This window comes from Heliangelus exortis, chromosome 1, assembly GCF_036169615.1.
Source record: "Heliangelus exortis chromosome 1, bHelExo1.hap1, whole genome shotgun sequence".
Classification (NCBI taxonomy): Eukaryota; Metazoa; Chordata; class Aves; order Apodiformes; family Trochilidae; genus Heliangelus; species Heliangelus exortis.
The window spans coordinates 138,436,105-138,456,917 of NC_092422.1; the positions used below are offsets into that span (position 1 = coordinate 138,436,105).

The window sequence follows — 20,813 nt, forward strand, 5'->3', positions numbered from 1 at the left end:
ATGGACAAAAATTACAAGAAAACCAGCATAGGAAGTTTTGATGTTCCAGACATAATTTACTTTGGGAAAACAAACAAAACAACTGAAACCAAAAACACCAAAAAAACCTCAAACAAACAAAATAACAGAAACAAGCAGACAAACAAACAAACAAACAAACTAAATAAATCTTTTTTAAAAGTTTCTTTCAGTTCAACCAGCAGTGAAAAGAGACTTTCAAAGAACAAAATTCCCCTTACATGATGAGAATCCCCTTTTAATTTTTGGCCAGCTCTCTTTTGGATACCCTCTCTCCCTGTTGTGTTTACCACAACACAGTATCCAGTCTAAAACACATCACATCCATTCCAAAAGCCTCAAGTGAATGTTTGTGAACAGTTCTTCCCTGTATTTGCTCAGCTCTATTTAATGACACATGCTGGGCTAACTACAACACAGAGGATTTCTTGCAGTGTGCCCACTGAGAAACAAAACCTGAGCTGGATTTGCTCATAACAAAAGTCATATTTGTTGCTAACTGTCCCAAGCAGGGAAACCTACTGGATGGAGGGGGGGGAGGAGGGAGAATACAGGTTCATAATCACCATGGATGTATTCTGGGCTTGAGGGATAGTGAGAGGGTTGGACAAGCATGCCTTAGTGAAGGAGTGCACTGTGCTGGCCCTGTGCAGCCATCCAGCTTCAGAAACAGACATCAGCATGCAGTTACCTGAGGTTTCTTCACCTTAATGATCCAGGTGGGAGGCACAATGACAGCAGCGTGAGCCCCCAGGGAACACGGCTCCTCAATGTGATGTAGCATGAAACAGGTGACTTTATTATGGAACTGGAAGAGAGGAAAAGGGTAGAGTCAATAAAGGGGCCAAGAAAGAGAAAAGGGAAGCTTGGAGAAGGAGAAAAAGGTGATGGTACAAAAACTGGAACAATATGCCAACTTCACCATCTTCAGAGTCTTTAAGATCATGGAGTTGAAGGAATAAATAGCTAAAGATTATTTTTCCCAGCCATATTGTTTTACCAAAAACTAAACGAAAATAAAAAGTCCCAAAAAAAAAAGCAAAACCAAAACAATTCCAATCACTCCTACGTAAACACAGACTGAAGACTACATCCTAGTTTGATGCAGCACTGTATATTAAGAGCCCTTTGGCTCTCTGAGCTAGCAGAAGCAGGACATCAATAGGAGGTAGGCAGCAGCCATGCTTTGCAGCAAGACTTCTCCTAGAGAGCTTGTGTCAGCCAGGTGACATCATGGTGTCTTTGAGCAAAAGGAACAGAAATGGAAAAAATGGTCTTGGTTCACAAAAGGGGAACCCTGGGAGCCAGGAGGAACAAAATTTCCTGCAGTGTGGTCAGCTAAGGGATGCTGCTCCTTGAGTATTACCCACTCACCGCCAGCTTGCACCAGGAGCAACTGATGGCCACGATCTCTTTATTATGGAAGGAAAATTTCTGCTGAAAGCCCTAAAAAAAGTAGAAAAAAAAATGGGTTAAATTCATCCTGACTACAAGAAAATTTACACCTTTAACTCTTCCCAGGGTGCTGTGCTAGGCTAAATCAGTTCATTGCAGTCAGATACATTCGTTCAGCCTCAAAGCTCTTAGAAATCAAGCATTTTGGAAAGGAAAAAATAATGACAGGATTCAACTAGGCATTTCCACACACACATTTTAAAGACACTTTTCAAATTTTTTATGCTTTTTCCTATTTTTTGTAGTTAAAAGAAGCAAAGGAAGAAGAAACAGAGAAGGTATGCCTCTTTCAATAGACTTCTATGAATAAGATTGAGATTTTTTTACTGAACAGAACATTCTCTCATTTCAGTCTCTTTTGCCCTAGATATGAACAAGATTTTAAGTTTTCCTTTTTCTTTGCTTTGCTTTTGTTTTGTTGTTGTTACTGTTTCATTGCATTTTTGTTTGGGGTTTGTTGGTTTTTGGGTTTTTTTAATACAAAGTGGAATCAACTGTAAAGTCTATGTTGAAATGTTCTGACTGAGAAATTGCTTATTGTTTTATTGAGATAATTCAGATCAAAATCTTTTTAATAAGTTCCAAAAAACAAGATTTAAAGGAAACATATATATATAAAAAATATTTCTTTATGGTTTTAAAGAGAAAAAAACTCCATTACCAACAAACATGAGATTTTATTCTCCCACAGAAGAGTTAATTTTTTGTAGAATGTTATTTCAGCAGACATATCACTTTGTTCTAAATTCTATGACTGGAAAATACCATTTGGATATATACATTTTTCTTGCATATAACACAGGCAACAAATGGTAATTGAAGCCTAAAAACTGGTGTTCAGCTGAAGCTTATTTTACCCAGACACAAAATTGATTTGGGTTAGTGGCTGCAAAAATGGAAATTCTAATATTCTGTGGAAGAGTTTATCACAGTTACCTCCACTGCTAAGATTTATTTTAGATTTACTACTCACTGGCTTCTATCAAGCCTCTCTACTAAATTAAGTAGCCCATTAGCACCCAGAGTTTTCTCATTGAAAGTCTCTACCAAGTTATGAATTTGTGAGCTAGTTTTCTTCTCAATAACTTGAGTTTTACCTATGCCTCTGCCATGATATGCAATGCCCAAGACCCAGCACAAAGAGTTCAAGTAATCTGATTTAGTAAAGTCTAACATGAAATTATAATCAAAACCCTTCTTATTCTAGCTGCTGTAGGAATGAACAGCAAGATGGGTACCTGAGCCCATTAGTGCTCAGGGCAATGACAACATCAAGCACAACAAGAAGAATTAAATACCAAAATCACATCCAGAGATGCACTGGTCTTGTTGAAGTGAGGGACTGAGCTACAGTATGTCAGGATGTGATGGCTGAGGACAACCCTGTCAATGGTCTGAGGAGGAGGCTGCCCCTCTCCATCCTGCAGAACTGCACATTGCAACTACTTTTTCAGGTGTCCCCAGCATGTTTTCAACAGATGGTCCACAGCACCAAGGCCTATGCCTAAAAAGGCACGTGGCCTCTCTGCCTAGCTTTTTTTTTCAGCCCCTAGTGGTGCAGATTTTACATTCAGAAAAATTCAAGGAGTAGATTCTTCATAATGATGGCAATGTGGCATATTCAGGCTTAGCAATGGATCATGGTCAAATGGCTTCACAAAGACAAGCTGGTAGCTGCTTCTGGATGCAGAGAGAGTGTGAGGACATGAATTCTGGAATGGAGGTCTGACATTGGACAAAATGCTCTGGTTTTAGCCACCTAGACCAGTGCTTCCTAATATTTCTCATAAATCTTGCTCTTTCTTGTCCCACAGTATATTTTAAAATTTTTTTCCAGCCCCTCATGGGCATGAAATATTTTGTTATGTTCAGTTTTATAACAAGCAAGGGAGAAATTATTCTCTCCCAAAGCCTCCACTAATGAAACCTAATTCAGTACATTAATTCCACAGCCCATCAGTGGTGTATTTTAAACATAAGGACCAAGCAGCTTGTCTGGTTCTGGATGGACCGTTTTTCATTTGTTCAGTAAGCCATTTGCTTTTTAGGCAGTCATTAGAGAAAATGATAAAACAATAAAAACATATTCCTGATAAGTAGCAATGAAACACCACTTTTCTTCTTCAAATTGCTTTGCAAATATGAGGTAATTCTTCCTAAGGATACATGTTTGAGGTAAGACAGCAACTATTTGAAAGTTACCTTTACAAGTAAAGGAACTGATGAAATTAAGCAGATGAGATTTAACGAGGACTTTCAGAATGAAACACTGGAGCCCCACTGTATTCTACCTGAAATCATCTCTTCTGCTGCCTCTCATTGAGAAGAAAAATGAAAATTCAGCTGTCTTGTTCCTGGATCATGCAAGGAGGTCTTCTGCATAAATGTAGTAATCTTTTAATAGAAAAATTAATTTCACCTTTGTGAGAGTATTGGCCTAACAGTACTTGGTTAATCCTCATTCACTGACACCCAATTCCTGCACAACACATGAAATCCCATGCTGTGAGCAACTCCTTTGAAAATAAACAGTTGTGCATACCACAGGAAATATATTTGAAGGTAAAGAGCACCTAAATCCACAGCTTGTGTTGCTGATTACAACCTGTCTAGATAACTGGGGTTAAAGTCCACACTGATATAGACACCCAGATGCCATAGTTTGAGAACGAGGAAGTATAGAGGGAGGGATTTCAGACCCTGAGAGGGGCAGAACACAGAGGGGTCCATTCCCTCCCATTCCCTGCCCAGACTCTATCAAGCTCAGGCAGACCCCAGCCCCTCCTCTTTCTCTCCTGCTCCTCACTTTGCTTGCTGCTGTTCCCCTGCTCTCCTTTACTCCCCCCCCCCTCGCCTCCTGCTCTTCAGGATCCACATCCATCAGGGGCTGGGAAGAGCCATGGAGCCTCCTCCTGAGTCAGCCCTGCTGCAGGGGCCCTCAGGCACCTATCCCTGCCACCAGTGAGATCAGGATATATATATATATTTGTATACGTTTGTATTTGTGTCCCTTATTACATGTTTTACTGCCTTTCCCCTGTTCTAGTAAAGCTGTTTCCATTTTGATTTACAACTTTAAGTCTCTTGTTCTTAATTCCCCTTTTAGGTTCCCTTGGGAGGGTGAAGGAGAGGGCTGGTATTAGAGAATAATTCTCTCCTTTGGTTTTCAGTCCACCCAAACTCCTAAATCAGGACACCATGCATGCATGCAGAGCACATAGGGATTACTAACTCCAGCATGTGTTAAGGGTACTAAAAATGTATTTTTTCATGTGTTTTCTGGTACACTGATGTCCTTTTCAATGCTTTCAGAGATACTCCAATGCAACGTAACCGTAGAAGAGCCAAATATTATTATAAATGGAATACATGCAGGAAGAGAATCACTTGGATCTTGATCTCTGCTAAAATACAAAGAAGTAGAATTGCCTTTCAACTACTAGAAATTGCAATCCTGCTATTATATGCAGGGAAAACATTCAGGTCTGTATCAATCCACAGGCCTTTAAAGGGGCCAGTAATAGGAAGACATGAATGATGTTTGTGTCTAGTGGACACACTGCTTTGGACACCACATGAAGTGGAAAAAAAAAAATTTCTCTCTAGCATGATGGTTCAGATGCATTCTTAGTCTCAGAAGATCCCTAATCCATTGGTAACTGGAAGTATATGAAGAAAAGATGATCACACTGTTGTCATTCTTAAGCTTCTATTAGTACACAGAATCATGGACTGGATGCTGAGCCACATGGTCTGAACAGTCCCTTCCAATTCAGTGATTCTGTGATTCTCTGATTCTGTATTGGGTGCTGTGCCATGGTGACTAGACACAGTCTTTCTTACTATCTATGTTAACAGCAAGGCCAAAGTATAATATAGTGCTAGAGAAAGAAAACTTACACTGACACAGGGGGTTAATTTCAACAGATTTTAGAGGTTCATAATATTTCAGAAGAAAGGTCTTTAGGAACTAAGGTACTTCTTACCATTTTTTATAGCTTTTTAGAAATTAAATTCTGCAGTGTGTACAGCAGAGAAAATGTGAAACAGTTTCAAAATCTTAAAGGTTGCCAGGGCAGAAAGAAACCAACAACCTTTCTTTTCCCAGAAGCCTCAAAAAACAGGCCACCACAACTTTGACACAGAGGACATAACTGTGCAAATGCCATAATGGCACAGGATTAGCTTAACAAAGCAAGAAGCTCAAGGATCCAGAGCCTTCCTCCTTTTCCAGCAGCCTGTGCAGCGCAATGCCCCAGGATGTGTGACGTGTTCATTCCGGCCTTTTCTCTTCCCACCTGGGAATCAGGGCTGCTACCACTTGACATACCAGGCTTCCTGAATTCCTAAGTGTCAGTGCTTGTGGTGCACTGGCAATCTTACCTTTCCACACTGCTTACATTTCCCCTCCTGCCTCCGCCTGTGCACCCAGTGGTGTCGGACAAAGTTCTGCAAAAGATGGACAAAAAATTACGTTCTAGGAAGCAATCAGAGTTTGCTCTCAAAGGCACTATCTCTGTGAAACTGGTTTACAGCACCAAAGGAAAGGTCCCTTCAGCCAATAATTTTTTGGAGCAAAATGCAGTAGTCCCTGCAGGAAAGCCGAGACACAACCATAGCTGCAGATGGAATAAGGATGAAACAGTGTTCTTTATCCATGTTGAAACATGGACAGTGCTACTCTCTCTGTACCCTAATACAAAAAGAAAGCCCATTACACGATGGGAAGATAATATTGTCACCAGAATAGAGAGCACAGAAGTGCCCTAACACTGCTGTGTCCTGCCCCAGTGCAGGATATTGGTCTGTATTTCTCTTCTGCTGGCAAACAGCCTTATAACACAAAAAAATTACAAGTCAAAGCAGGAGAAGGAAAGGAGAGGAGGAAGGAGCAGTCAAAGAAGCAATCTTTTAACCTTGTTTGGGCTGCTCATATCCTGGATGACAGCAAGCAGTGGGCATGAGAAGGACTGGGGGGGGGGGAATAGGCCTGCTGCTCCTGCTTTCTGCAAAAGCAAAGGGGTTAGAAGGAATCTGCCTGCACCATACTGTTATTCCAGACAGTGCTGATGTGGCAGGGAATTGAGCTCCCTCTGCTAAGAGAAAGCTGGCCCCTAAATCAACCTGAAAAGTTAACAGGTGTGTTTTTTTTAAAACAGTGTCTTCTAACTATGTAAGACAGTTCTATAAATATGTCAATAACAAGGTAACCCACCACCTTCAAAGGAGCCGAATTCATACAGAAGGTGGAGATGAACCAGAAGGTTTCTGAATATTTGGACTCTAGAGGACACTAGAGGTCCTTTGGGGAGGGGAAAAAAAAACCCAAAAAACCAAACCAAACAAAAAAACCCAAAAACCAAAAAACCGAAACACATGAAGAGAAAGAAGGCAAATAGAAAGAGAAAAAGAAAAAAAATTTAAAATAGTTCAAAGGTCATGGAAAAAAAAATATTACAAAAATGCTCAAGAAAGAAAAGAAATGTTAAAAAAAAGGTGCAAAAAAATGCTCAAAAAAGACAGAATAGCTGAATGAATGGGAAAAGAGACACCAGAAAGATGAAATGGTTTCTGCCAATGTAAGTAAGGAGTGTTTCAGCTAGAATTCGTTTTACATTTGTTCTGGGAAGAAGAACATATCCCACTGGGAACCAATACTCTAAGACTCCTCTGAATCTAAAAGCACTGCTGCAGCTCCACACCAGGTGGATCAGCACACAAATTGAATGAAAAGAAATCATCATTTGTCCATTACTTACTTCTCTTGGAGATCTGGAGCCTCCTTCTCGGAAAGTTGGTTTGCAGCGAAAATTAATCTGGCATTAAAATAAAGCTGTTAGAACTGAAAGTGAGCTGAGAGAGAATTTATTCCAATATGTTGATCTAGGCTAGACTTCCAAAATATTTATTATCTAGTAAAATATTAGTTTAGCTAAATCTTGTTAAATCTCTTTTCATATGCCATAATAATTCTCCTTGCTAGATCTCAATATAGCCCTCATCTTCACTAATGATATTGCTGCCTGCTCACTGCAACTCTTTAAACTGTCTCCCCATTTCCTAGAAGGAAACAGCTTCTTCTGCCTTTTTTTTCTTTTTAAAATCTTTGGCAACCAAAGTGAACTTAAGCTGAGGTCTCAAAAATTAATAGGAGCTGGAAATCAAACTTTAAGACCTTGTAAATCCCAGCTTTATGTCTTCATAAAGAAAATCTGTGGAGAAGTCTTCATTCACATCAAGAACTGTGTATACTCCCCTAAGTTTCTACCTCTTTCTTAGATCAGGCTTCTTTTATCCCCCTCCCCAACCACAAACCATTGGGGTGCATTGTGCTGCCTCACACAGTGGTGTTGGCTTTTTCAGATGGAATAGAAAAGGCAGGAATTGGTCAACAAGAGCTTCTGTGAACGGAAAATATTTTGGGGAAGATGAAGAGAAAAAGTATTTAATAAACAAGGGAGTCCTATGAGAAAAATTCTAAATTTTTTTAGGAAAAAAAAATTAATAGAAGGTCATGGGAAATGTAAAGGGAAAAAAGTTTTCTGAAAAAAAGAGAGAGGCATAAGAAAAGGCCAAATGATATGTGAGATAAGGATGGACTAAGTAAAATGGATTCAAGTTTAAGTTGACAAGTCTTCAAAGAATAAAATGTTTAAGGATACTGTATAGCTATGCTGTTGTCATGAAGTCCAAAAGGATTGAGTTTCCAAAAATTTAAATACAAGCCTCTCCATGCAAATAAGTTTTTCACTTATTTAATAATGCCATTTAAGAATAATATCTCAAGGTAAGGAAAAAAAATTTAAAAAAAGAAGATTAAAAAGTAAACAAAATACTTATCACTTAAGAAGAAATAAAAGCCATAGCAATACTGATATTCCTCCATTGCTTTTTAGCTGGAATTGCAATTCATACTTATTGCTGAGCCATGACAGGCTGGAAAGACCCTCAGCTTTTACTTATTTTTACTTACACCTTTGCAGAGAGGGCCAAGTAGAAGACCTATGTACCAGTTTAAAACTTCATATGATTTAGGAAAGATGCAGACTTAATAGCAACCCTCTGCCAAGAGGTGAATTTCAGTGTCTACAAAATGACATAAATGAGCTCAACAGAAGAGGTTTTATCTAAGTGCTCTTTTGCTCTGGCTGGCAATGCCATCAGTTTGCTGGGCTGCAGAGAATCAGCACTGCTACTGATGAAGGAAGTAATGAAAAATTCACTGGTAACATTTTTGTGCTGAAAGCATGTGCTGATGCTAATTTCACTGTGGGTAAAAGCATCGGGGGTGGAAATGGTACCTCTCCAACTTGGTATTATGGCAATTACTGGAACATTTGTCAACACAAGTCCAAATACTTGGAAAGCAAAAAATCTTTCCAAAGGGTTGCTGCTATGAATTTATTCTGCATCAACTTCTTTTATGGAGAACAACTTTGCACAACATACAGGAGTGAAAATGAAGCTCTAATGAAATCAGTGGGGAAATTGGCGCTCATATTTCTTTACACAAATTCCACCAAGCAAGAAAAACAGTGGTGGGAAATTTCCTTAACACATTAACAGTCAGGCATAATGAAGAAGAAGCACTGATGGAAAGATAACTCAGTGAGAGATATTCATAAGCACCTGAGGGTAAGGTGGGCTCCTTAAAGGAACTGAGAAGCAGGACAGATGCTGACAGAAACAAGGGCACTATAAAGAAAAAGTGTGATGGTTTCCATTTTAAAAACAAGAAATTAATTTCTGAGGATCTGAAGACATAACAGTAGAGTCTAGTAAACAGAGTGAAAAATGTTCATAATAGCATCTTATCCTGCATTGTTCAAAACAACTGTAGCTGTCATAAGATGAATTACACTGGGTTTAGTTGAGAAATTCTGAAAGATCAATTTTGTGCATGAAAGGATACTGTAGCTTCAGTTTTTCTGTCTAGAAGGGCATTCATTTTTAATCATAAAAATTACGGAAGCATTCCATGTTGAGTTTTTTTGTTGTTGGGGTTTTTTTAGTGGTTCACGGGGTTTGAAGAAATCTATTTTAAAAAATAAGCTGGAATTTAGAGTCAACTTTTAAGCCAATATATTGGCAAAACAGCTACAAAAACCTACATTGGCATACGATGCTTCCCAGACTGAAACCTCAGTGAAAGAATTAAATGAGTGTAAGAATGAAATGAGTGCTGTCTGCCTCAGGCTCCAGAAGATGGCAATGTCTTACCTTCTCTAGCTGCTCCATACAGGCATTGTGGACCACAATCTTGCAGGCAGCACACTTCCTCCGCAGAGCAGATTTCTGCAAGAGCAAAGGGAGAGGTGTGTGCGTGGAGGTGAGCGCTGCTCCCAGGAGGAAAACCTTTGATGAGAAGCAGGAGCTATTTCTCTCCTTATGCCACATGCCTTTTTTTTTTTTTTTTTTCTCTCAACTGCTTTTTCTATGGAAAAAAAACCCTGAAATGCTGAAGCTCTTCCAATTAAGAACTGGACTTTGTGAAAGGCAGTACTCCAGCTTGGGAACTAGAAGTAAAAGTCTCCCTCCTTTAGGTAGGAGAACAGGCTGTTGCAGCACTCTAAATGGGAGCAGCCTACAAGGAGGTTGAGCAGAAAGGAGAAAACCCATACATGCAAATCAGACTATATTATTTCATGCCTATCATATAATATTTAATTTGATGGGCCTGACCACTGCTGTGCAAAAAACTACTTGGGTCATTTAGCAGAGAATGATAACCTTCGCAGAGAATGTGTTAAGTATTTATGAAATGTTACAGCAAATTCTCAGCCTAATTATGCTGGTTAGCTTTACTAATTTCAGTAGGGCTTTTAAAATAATTTCCATTCGATCCCGTGGGCCAAAGCATATTAAAGCAAAAGAATGCATCCAGGAGAGAAAGTATATAGTTACTTTTTTTTTTTTTTTTTTTGCATATACTTAATTTAATAAACCAGATGGAATTAATTTTCAAAGAAGTTTAACTTACAGTCTTACGCTTGAATTTATAAATTTACATTAAATTTGTTAATGCTCATTTAAATCTGTAAGAAATTTGTTCATTCAGATTTTCAATGTATTGTAAAAAACTCAAGAATAAAAAGAGAACTCCATTTTAGCTCACATTATGGAAAAATTAATACAGTTTCATGAGTCTCATAATTATCTAGATACACTCTGTCTGTGCATATATATGGATATATGCATATGTGCAGGTACATGTATGTAGAGTGTTGTTTTAATGTTACTCCTGAGGAATCCTGATGGTGAGTAACAGAATAAGCTTTCATGTGTTTTGTGACTTGTAAATTTAGGTATCTTTTTATTCTCCATGTCTACCAAAATCAGTCAGGCAACGTAAAGGAATCAGTCACTTAGAGGAAAAATTGCAAAAAGCAAACAAAGAAAATGCCTTACGAGCAGCTCATTTTTTTAACATGGTGCTCTTTGGGCCATTCTCTTGATTTTTGAATGCTGGTGGTATTGCAAATATGTACAACCATTTATAGTGAGATGCTAATAAAAATTCAGACTATCTTTTCCATTACTTCTAAATTCTTAGATTTATCATGAAATGTCAGCTCTGTGTTCCAGAGATTATGAGTTCATGTTCTGTGCAAGTTAACATTTTTTTTGCCAAGTCTTTGTAACTACAGCTTAATAATTTCTCACCATTGAAAACATTTGATCTTAAATAGTTTATGTGTAAAAGAGTCAAAGGAAGACTAGGACAGACAGAAATACACAGTGCCTTCAGAAAATTCAAACTGGACAGGTCTTAGCCTTTTGATAGATCAGGTTAAACTAATCACAGCTAAGCCATTTCCATCTACTTCTTAAACTGATGAAATCTCCATCCACTCCTAACATGTTATAAACACAGGCCTCACTTCCCCCAAAGGGAACCTATATTTTTGTACATGAAAGTACTCTGGTCAGGTCAAGCAAAGGCCAGGCAGTTAAGAGCTGAGCAACTTTAAACTGCTGCTTCCTAAATATGACTTGACACCTCCAGGCCTATTGGCTGGAAAAGCTTATCACCCCGTAAGGGTGATATCCCAACTTTCCCAGTCAAAAATCTTAAGTCAGTGGGTCAAATTCACCAACTACTGCAAACAATCCTTCCAACTCCTAGAGAGATACGTTTCTCAAGCTAAAACACAGCCTTGTATGCAATGTATTATTAAATTTCTATGCTGCTTTCAATGAGCCGATGCATGAGAAAATGTTTTCACCATTTTAGAGGAGCAAACTTCTATGAAGAACATAGGAACCATTGCATTGTGTCAGACCAAAGGTACCCTCAGCCAAACAAACCCTCTCTCCAGCTTTTGCCAAAACCCAGTGCCTTCTGACCAGCGTAAGTGCAGTGCAAACACACGGTGACATTTCCCTTGAATATTACTCCACAATCAACAGTCAGCTGCTGCTGCTGGATCTTTGCTTCAGCACTCTTTGTAAGCAGACACAGACTTCCCAGGCTTACCCTTAAGGCTACATGTCATAAAGCAACCTATTTGCTTGAGAAGTTGGGGGGGATGGATATTAAATTTGAGCTATGTAGCTTTGATCTGCATTTTGGATTAAAGTGCCCCCCAAAATAGAGGTGATTAGTGAACCACAATTCTTTGATTTGGATCAAATTATGTGAGGGTGTTTTGTTAAATAAAAGCAAAAAGATGCTGTTGCAGAGAGCCACAGGCAGTATCCATGAACAGCCCAGAGAATATAGACTCCCATTATACTTTGCAGTCCAAGGGCCACAATGCTCCCCTGAGCACCGATTCAAAGCAGGAGCTTAAACACGGGATCCTTATTCTCTCACCATGTTTTCTAAATACCAATACAAGAGGTTAGGTTTTTTATTCTCTTCTGCTGAAGCAGTTTAAATGAAATACTAGGTGAAAAGTTGCTAAAGCAAGTATAACAGTGACTCTCCAGTCAGAGAAGAGACATGTATGGGTTAGGGATCAGCCAAATGAAACTTTTTCATACACAGTGGAAATGCTTCAATAGGTGAAGTCAGTCCTCAAATAAAAGGTAAAAGCTCAAATATGAGTGCACTGATTGCTGGTGAGTGCATTCATGAGTATGGGAAATTCGGCTCAAATCCTCTCAGTGATTGAAAATTGCAAAGATTTTATCAGACTCTACTCTCACAAACCCCAGTAAGTGATATGGAATCATAAAGTCATTTAGGTTGGAAAGAACCATCAGGAGAAAGATGGTCACTTTAAGATCATCAAGTTCATCCATAAACTGAACACTGCCAAGTCCACCACTAAACCACATCCCTAAGCATCACATCTGCACATCTTCAAAATACCTCCAGGGGTGGTAACTCTGCCATCACCCTGGGCAGCCTGTTCCAGTGTCTGACAACCCTTTCACTGAATAAATTTTTCTTAATATCTAATCTAAACCTCCTCTGGCACAACTTAAGGCAATTTCTTCTTGTCCTAACACTTGTTACTTGGGAAAGGAGACCAGTCCCCTCCTCACTACAACCTTGTTTCAAGCAGTCGTTTCAGCCATAAGGTCTCCTCTTAGCCTCCTTTTCTCCAAACTGAACAACCCCAGTTCCCTCAGCTTCTCCTTAGAAATTCTTCAAACCCTTCACCAGTCTTGTTGCCTTTTGGACAAATTCCAGCACCTAATGTCCTTCTTGTAGTGAGGGGCCCAGAACTGAACACAGTACTCAAGGTGCAGCCTCACCAGTGCTGAGTACACCATCATTTCCCTGCTCCTGCTGGCCACGATGATTTCTGATACGAGCCAGGATGCTGTTGGCCTTCTTGGCCACCTGGGCACACTGCTGGCTCCTATTCAGCCAGCTGTTTAACAGCACCTCCAGGTCCCATTCCTTTGGGCAGAATCCAGCCACTCTTCCCCAAGCCTGTTGCACTGCCTGAGGTTGTTGTGACCCCAGTTCAGGACCCAGCTCTTAGCCTTGTTGAACCTCTGGCCATCAATCCAACCTATATGCTTGTGTGTATAAATGAAATGGGCTACTTTCTCTGAACACTTCTGAAATACCTCAATATGCTAACCTTTTTCCTCTTTCCATGTTAATAAAGCTATTAAATACAGCCATCTCACTGTGTAAATAATCTGGGTCAAGATTGTTTGAGGCTTTTTTTTCCTGAGCACTGAAGTATTTAATCAGCAACCTTTTGCCCTTCTTGCATTCCTTCTGGAACACAAGAAATAACAGCAAACAATTCAAGGTCTCAAGTGTCTGAGTACTGTATCTCTCTGAATTCAGGTTTGTTAACTCAGAAAGACAGAAGGAAATCTGAAAGTAACTCACTGAGAATTTGACTTGGCAGCTTTCCTCCCCCAGGTAGCAGAGGTCCCCAGAAACATTTGTCTCCAGCCACAGATGCTCTCCATTCACAGCATTTTCCTGAGAAAAGATGATAATGTGGTTTGTGAAATTCACCGTGTATGTGTCAAGGAAAAAAAACCAATAAAAACAAAAATCTGATTTTCACCAGGAATTAAGGGAAAGAAAAAAAATCCCCAAACGCCTACAACCATACAACCGTGTGTTATTTTGTTTTTCTTCAACACAAACCCATTACAGTATTACCCTGGCTGACCAGTCCTGCTTAAAGGATGCTGATGACACAATGAATGATGTGTCACCAATCCAGAGTAGTTGTAGTGTACAGTTCAGTGAAACTTTGTCCATATTCTTTCCACATTCTGCAGAGGTTAACTGTGACTCTAGCTTTCATAAACATGAGACCTACACAGAATTTTAAAGAAACAGAAAATCAAGAGAGATGAAAGAAAAGCATGGTTACTGAACTTTCAATTGGAGAAGCCAAAAAATTTGAGAACTAGGCTAAGAAGGGCAAAATAACACACTGAGATAGAAGATGACAGGATACTTTAGACAAAGAAAAATGCTTCCTTTAAAATGGCTGACTCAACATTGTAAGCTTATGAAAACTTAGACAAAACATTAAGACTAGACTTTAATTTTATACTGGAAAGAATGATAGATTTAACTGACAAAAATCTCTCAAAAAACAAAAAAAAAAAAAAACCAACAAAAAACTACCTAGCACACTGACAATTAGCAGTGATTAACATCTGATTTTTCTTTGACAGCTTCATTTAAACAAATCTCCATCTTAATTCTATAAAAAGTCTTTTTTCTGGGGAAATTTGGTTGTATAAAGACTACAGATTGCACTTAACTGTAATCCTGGCTCAACTAAAAAGCCTGAGAAGTCTACTCTACACTTATTGAGCAAGCTGAATAAACAAGATTTCAGTTCAGTCAGAATTAGAGCATGATGGAAAACACTTTGACAGTCTCTGACATTTGGTTCCCACACTGCAGAAGTCACAAATGATGACATCTTACCAAGCAGATGGCGGCCGACAGCAGGATGCTCTGAAATAGCCATCTTGGTTAAAATAATTTATTTAAAATAACACTGACAGCTTCAAAGAGATGAAATGACAAAGCTTCTTTTGCCATGGAGATTTCTTAGGTAATGGCAAAATCCTTTGGATTTGGGAATAGAAGTGCATCTGCAATAGCAAAGACTTATGCAAGCCTGAATGTAATACCCAGGAGGACAAAACAACATTGGGTTTTTTTCTGGTGAGAGGTCTACTTGTCTACAGGTGGTTTGGCTTAATCAGAAACATTGCCATTGATGTCAGACTCAGTATTATCCCCCAGAAAAGAACTAGATGAGAGTGAGACTTGGATTCCAGTTGACTGCCATTGCACCCTGATTAATCTTCATTTAGTGACACCCTGTTCTGTACCTCCATTTCTTCTCAACTTTCATGTGCCTTTCCACCTGAATTGTACACTCCCTAGGACAGAGGTCTTCCTAAACTGTACAGTCAGTGCATGATAGTTTAGGTGAGACTTTTCAGCACTTTTATAATCATAGAATGGCTTAGGTTGGAAGGATCCTTAAATATCTACTTCAGTCTCCCTGCTATGGGCCGGGGCACCTCTCATCTAGACAAGGTTGCTCAAGGCCTCATCTAACCTGGCCTTGAACACTTCCAGGGAAGGGACATTCACAATTTCTCTGGATAATCTGCTCCAGAGTCTCACCACCCTCGTACTAAAGAACTTCTTCCTAGTATCCAGTGTAAACCTATTCTCCTTCAGTTTAAAACCTTTCCCCTTGTCTTGTTGCTGGACACACTACAAAAAGTCCCTCTCCAGCCTTCCAGTAGGTTCCCTTCAGGTATGGGAAAGTTGTCCCAGAGTCTTCTTTCCTTCAGGCTGAACAATCCCAGCTCTTTCAGCCTCTCCTCATAGCAGAGGTGCTCCAGCTCCTGGACTGTCTTTTGGCCCTTCTCTGGACTCATTCCAAAAGACTGAAGTCTTTCTTTCTTACTACTGGATGCAGTATTCAAGATGGGGGTCTCACAACTACAGAGTAGAGGGGAAGAATCGCTTTTGGGGGTAAATCTCTAGTAACTACCTACCTGTTCATGCTCTAGACATAAGAGGAAATTACTCCTTTCTTTCCCCAAAATAGGACAAACAGGGCAGTTTCACTGCTTCTTTTTGTCCCTTAAAATAGAAGCTCCATCACTGCAGTTTAGTTATCAGGTTGATTTTCACCAAAATTCTGGTTTGATTGTTGCAGGTCTTTGAAGTAGCTGCTGGAGAACTGCTCAAGATTTGCACAAATGGATGAAGAACATAATCCAAATGATTCAGATGTTAATTACTCATATGAATACTTTATTAATGACAGCAATGTCTGCAAAACAGGTGACTATTTTGTGTTTTACACCCATCTCACTACAGCCATCTACACTCTGGCATTTTTGCTTAGCCTGCCAGAAAACATTAGTGTTACAGATATCCTTCAAATATGAAAACCTTACATTTTCAATTAACATCTTCATCATTAATCTCTGTCTTCGATTTAGTCTTCTCCTGTATTCTGCCTTTTCTGGGCTGTGGACCTGTCCTTTGGGTGGATTTTTGGTGAGTTCCTCTGCAAAATGGTGAATGATGTTTTCTCCGCTGGCTACTACAGTGCTGTTTTCTTTCTGCCTCCCATGACTGTCCTGCAGTACCTGTCCTTAGTGAACCCTCTCTCAACTCTTAGATCCCAGACATAGTGCTGTGGTTTTCTAGTGAGCTTGGCTCTTTGGACTGGTAGCATATTGTGGTTCCTGAGATGATTCAGACCACAGTGCAAGAACACTTTTATGGGGTCAAGAGCTGTGATTATGCCTTCTGGAAATGGGAAAGGCTTGACATTTATCTGAGAAATGTGCTCTTACTGTTTTCTTTTTTGGGGTTATTGTATTCTGTTACCTTAAGATATTGATAATGCAAAATAGCCTTTAGGAACTTGAGTTATCTGAAGAAATTCTTCAAGCCTTACTCAGATGGTCAATTATTCAGATTGTAAATTTTTTCCCTTCAAGTTAATCCTTATATTACACCAGTTTTCTCCAGCAGTTTTTCTCTGTATCAGTTTTACAGCACTTCATGGAAGCCTCATCACATCATACTAATAAGATGACTATGCTCACAGTATTACTCAACATATTCACTTCCTGTCTAGTTTATGAGGTACCAGGCAAGAGGACCAAAGCAGAAGGGTATGAGCTCAAAGAGTGTTTGACCTCAGCACATTTTCTGCTGACAAAACAGTGCAAATTCAACATTACAGCCCAGAGCTAAATTTTATAAATTATAAAAGCTGTTTAGGAATGCTCAGCCATGAAAGCTAAGCAAGAAAGCACACAGCTCTTGGGACATAATTTTTAATGAGGAATCAAAATTACATTAAAGATTCCATTCAGACCCTGTCCACATAACTTGCCAACCAGGATTTCTAAAGACAAAGTGGCCTATTTCCATAACCTAGTTTACACTGATTGAGCTTGTTCCATAATTTTCCAGACTGTATCATAGATTCACACGTCTGACTTTACATCACAGTGTAAATAAAATCAGTAAGTAGTCTACAAGGATGACCTTTGCAGCTCATGCTGTGATAGAGTTCTGACAAGACTAGATAATAAAAATGTAAATAACTTGGTGTGATCTGGTATAAGTGGCACACCTCCAGATACCTACTGCCATAAACAATTTTGCAGCACTGTGTGTGAAAACTCATCATTTCAGTTCCAGCAAACTGACATTTGAAAAATCTGCTTCCATCCTGAATTAGAGCAAAGACCTGAGACTTCCTAAGATAAAGTGACCTCCCACAAAAAGCTTTGCCTATATATTACTTCATCTCAATAAGATCAGAGAAAAATATTTGAACTTCACTGTTTTAAATTTTACAGGGCACTGTCATGTATAGGATATGTTTTGTTGAAGCTTATGAAAATCAGGATGATCTAGTCAAAGGCAAATGCCTTAACCTTTTCCACACCTAATTTTTAATCAAATCAAATAAGAAATGTTGACAAAAATCGGTACATTTCTATGAAGAATTTTGACTTCAGCAAATTAATATTTTCTGCTCCAAAATTTACAGGCAATATTCCAGAATGTGATGGACAAAAGGTTACTCCATCTACCAACACATAAGCTGACAGAGGTCACTGTGATCACCTCCAGTATGGGCTTGTGTCTAACAGAAAACCAAAGCATGATAAAAACTATGTTATCACTTGTATATTTTGACACAGATATTTTTTCACAAGATTTTTTGTTCAGCAACCTTTTCATAAGTAATTTGTCAGTTTGGTTTATTGTGTACTTTATGTCTTTATGGTGCCATTAGAAGTAAATGGCTAATGAAGAGGCAGTTATCCTCTTTCAGTCCCTCACCCCTAAGACTCTAATCTTATGCTCTTGCCATTTCCCTCCTGCCAGATCTGGTGGCTGTGAAGCTACATATGAATCAGTTCAACAAATTGAAAAAAAAATAGATTCCTTTTTGCTACCAAATCAACCAGATAAATTGACTCACCCTGTGACCACACAACTGCTGGATCTGACACAAGGAGTGGTGGGTGAAAGGTGGGTTCAGTGGGACTGATGTTTTCAGTCACAACTCGGTGTTCAAGCAGCTAAGCTGCTCTGTCAAATCATGCTTTTAGGCACTTTGCTTTGTAGAAGAGGGACACATCTGTTGTGGTGGATAAAACAGCTAAGACTGCAACCTCATATTCTGCAGCTGAAAAGAGAACTGGCAACTCTTATTTCCTCACCTGGCTTCCCAGGCCTCGCATGTAGGTGAAAACTCAGTGTCCTCTAAAGAGAAAGAGCCCCTGCTCACTGAAGCGGAGGCTTCAGTGCTTTCCTGGCAGATGCAGCCTCTCTCACAGGGGACACACAGACTCAATATGCTCTCCCAGATGGGGACCTCCCGTTTGATTGCTCCTGAGCCATTACTACCTTAATGGCAAAGAAAAATTATTTCAGTATGGCAAAAGTTCTTTGCACATAAAACGAAACCCACATGTAATCTTCTGTGAAGGAAGAGAGGAGAAGAAATGCAAGGACAAGGAGTTTTGGAACAGTGTAATTAGGTGCTCCTAACACATTCCACTAATTCAGAGAGGTTTCTTCTCTTAAGTGTCCCAGCATGGCTAAATGACAGAGCAAGTGTTTATAATTAAAGCTCTTAAGAATTTCAGTACCTCACTGTTCTTCAGGCTGGAGTCAGCTTGGTTTCAAAAGCAATGCAGATAAAACTGGGTAACTTAATTTGCCATGTTAAGCAGTCCTAGTGCAAGCCAAACAAATACACCAGGCAGCTCAACTTTCTAGTTCAAAGGAGTTGTGAAGTCCAGTTGTAGTGGAAGGAGTGAAGGAAAGCTACACTCCTGCCATGATCGGTGTTTCTGCAAAAAATTGTGAGAGACAGATTTCTAAAATAAGCCAGTAATAATTTTTTCCCTTTGTTAACACTCCAGTGAGGGACAGTAATCATACAAATATATTTTGGGTGATAAACTTACAATTATTGTAAAACTAGTGCTCAGTGAAAATTAATTAAATATTGGTAAGCAAAATACTTGCTTTAGTCCTGTATGAGGTCACTATTGAGCAGAAAAAAAGTTTGTTTGCATGTCTTTCCCAAATGTCATTCTCTTTAGTTTGCCTTCTGTTTTACCCTTAACTCTGCAGTTCCAGAGTTTCTAGTGCTCATGTTGCAAGCCATAGCAACATCCTAGATGCTTTTCTGTTTATTGAAATTCTCAACTTTAACAGCATCAAGGCATATTTTAATTTGGGAGTACTATTCATGTAGAAATCCCCCTTTTTTTAAAAAAATACTATTTCAAATTTAATACATCTATACCTACTACATCATATCTTCAAAAACTTCAACAAAACACTTCAACTTTCACAATTATTTTTGTGTGTTCAACTTTCAGGTCTAGGTTCACTACATTCTCTAGTTTTTTCTTCCATTCTCCCTTCCTCCACCATGCTTTCCACCATCCCTACATCAGTTTCTTACTCCTTTACTCTCTGCTAAGTTTTTGAAATTGTTACCATCATCTGCAGAAGCACAATAATGCTTTTCTTCATGGAGAAGCAATGTCCAGATGGTATCAACTCAGATGATTATTCTCTTGTTCTCATGAACCATTATTCTCGCTGAAAAGTTCTTAACTTCAGTCCTTTTGGCAACAATGTGAAAAAATATCTATTTTCAAGAAAGGCACCTTCTGTAATATCACTGCATCTTCTGTACTTCTATAAAAAAAATAATAGATATGGCTTTCATTTTGAAATATGTCATACCTCTTTTTATCTCTCTCTGAAAAAAACCCAACATTAGTTCTCAAACCTTGATGAAAAACAAACAGCAAAGTAGGGCTAGTCATCCTGAACACATTGCTTCAAGTGTCATCCACATACAAAATTTTGGCAGTTTTTAAGTGTACATGGAGCTTGCACTCACCTCTACTTATTTAAGTGAAACTAAAGCTCCCAAGCACCTCCACATGTTTTTATCTGACTTATTAGATAACCACTCCCCAGGGTTCTACTTTCTCATGTGAGCATCTGATAATGTAGATCTCTTTTCAACTGAATACTCTGTTTCCAATTAAAAAACAGTCAGGCAGAGACCCTAATGTAAGGAAAGTATCCTGCAGTGTGAAAATTAGTATAGCTTTAAGGCTTCTGATACAGAAGCCAAATGGTTCACATGGAAATAAATGTAGACTGAAAATATATTTTATTATATGTAGACCATACATTAATTATATAAAGTGTACTATATCATTAGGCACTTTAAAAACTTCCAGTTCATAAAAGTAGGTGAACAACACTACTGACTCATGCCAAAAAGACCCACAGAATGCAACAGATTCGCTGCAAAGTTACATTCACTGATTAAAAACACCTCTCATGGGCCACCTCA

The 20,813-nt window shown here is 39.0% G+C and overlaps 1 protein-coding gene and 1 pseudogene across 2 annotated transcripts in view; one reads left to right on the forward strand and one right to left on the reverse strand.

The window, feature by feature from the left end:
* DGKI (diacylglycerol kinase iota) overlaps positions 1-20,813 on the reverse strand; it is a 219,170-nt gene that overhangs the window by 111,467 nt on the left and 86,890 nt on the right. For both annotated transcript variants that reach the window (XM_071727048.1, XM_071727056.1), the window contains exons 3-8: positions 13,775-13,870; positions 9,694-9,768; positions 7,233-7,289; positions 5,857-5,922; positions 1,393-1,464; positions 710-826 (exon numbers count right to left, since the gene is read on the reverse strand). In XM_071727048.1, coding sequence (XP_071583149.1) covers positions 710-826; positions 1,393-1,464; positions 5,857-5,922; positions 7,233-7,289; positions 9,694-9,768; positions 13,775-13,870 — 483 coding nt within the window. The remainder of the gene's footprint in view (positions 1-709; positions 827-1,392; positions 1,465-5,856; positions 5,923-7,232; positions 7,290-9,693; positions 9,769-13,774; positions 13,871-20,813) is intronic.
* Positions 16,144-16,816, forward strand: LOC139791754 (chemokine XC receptor 1-like; annotated as a pseudogene).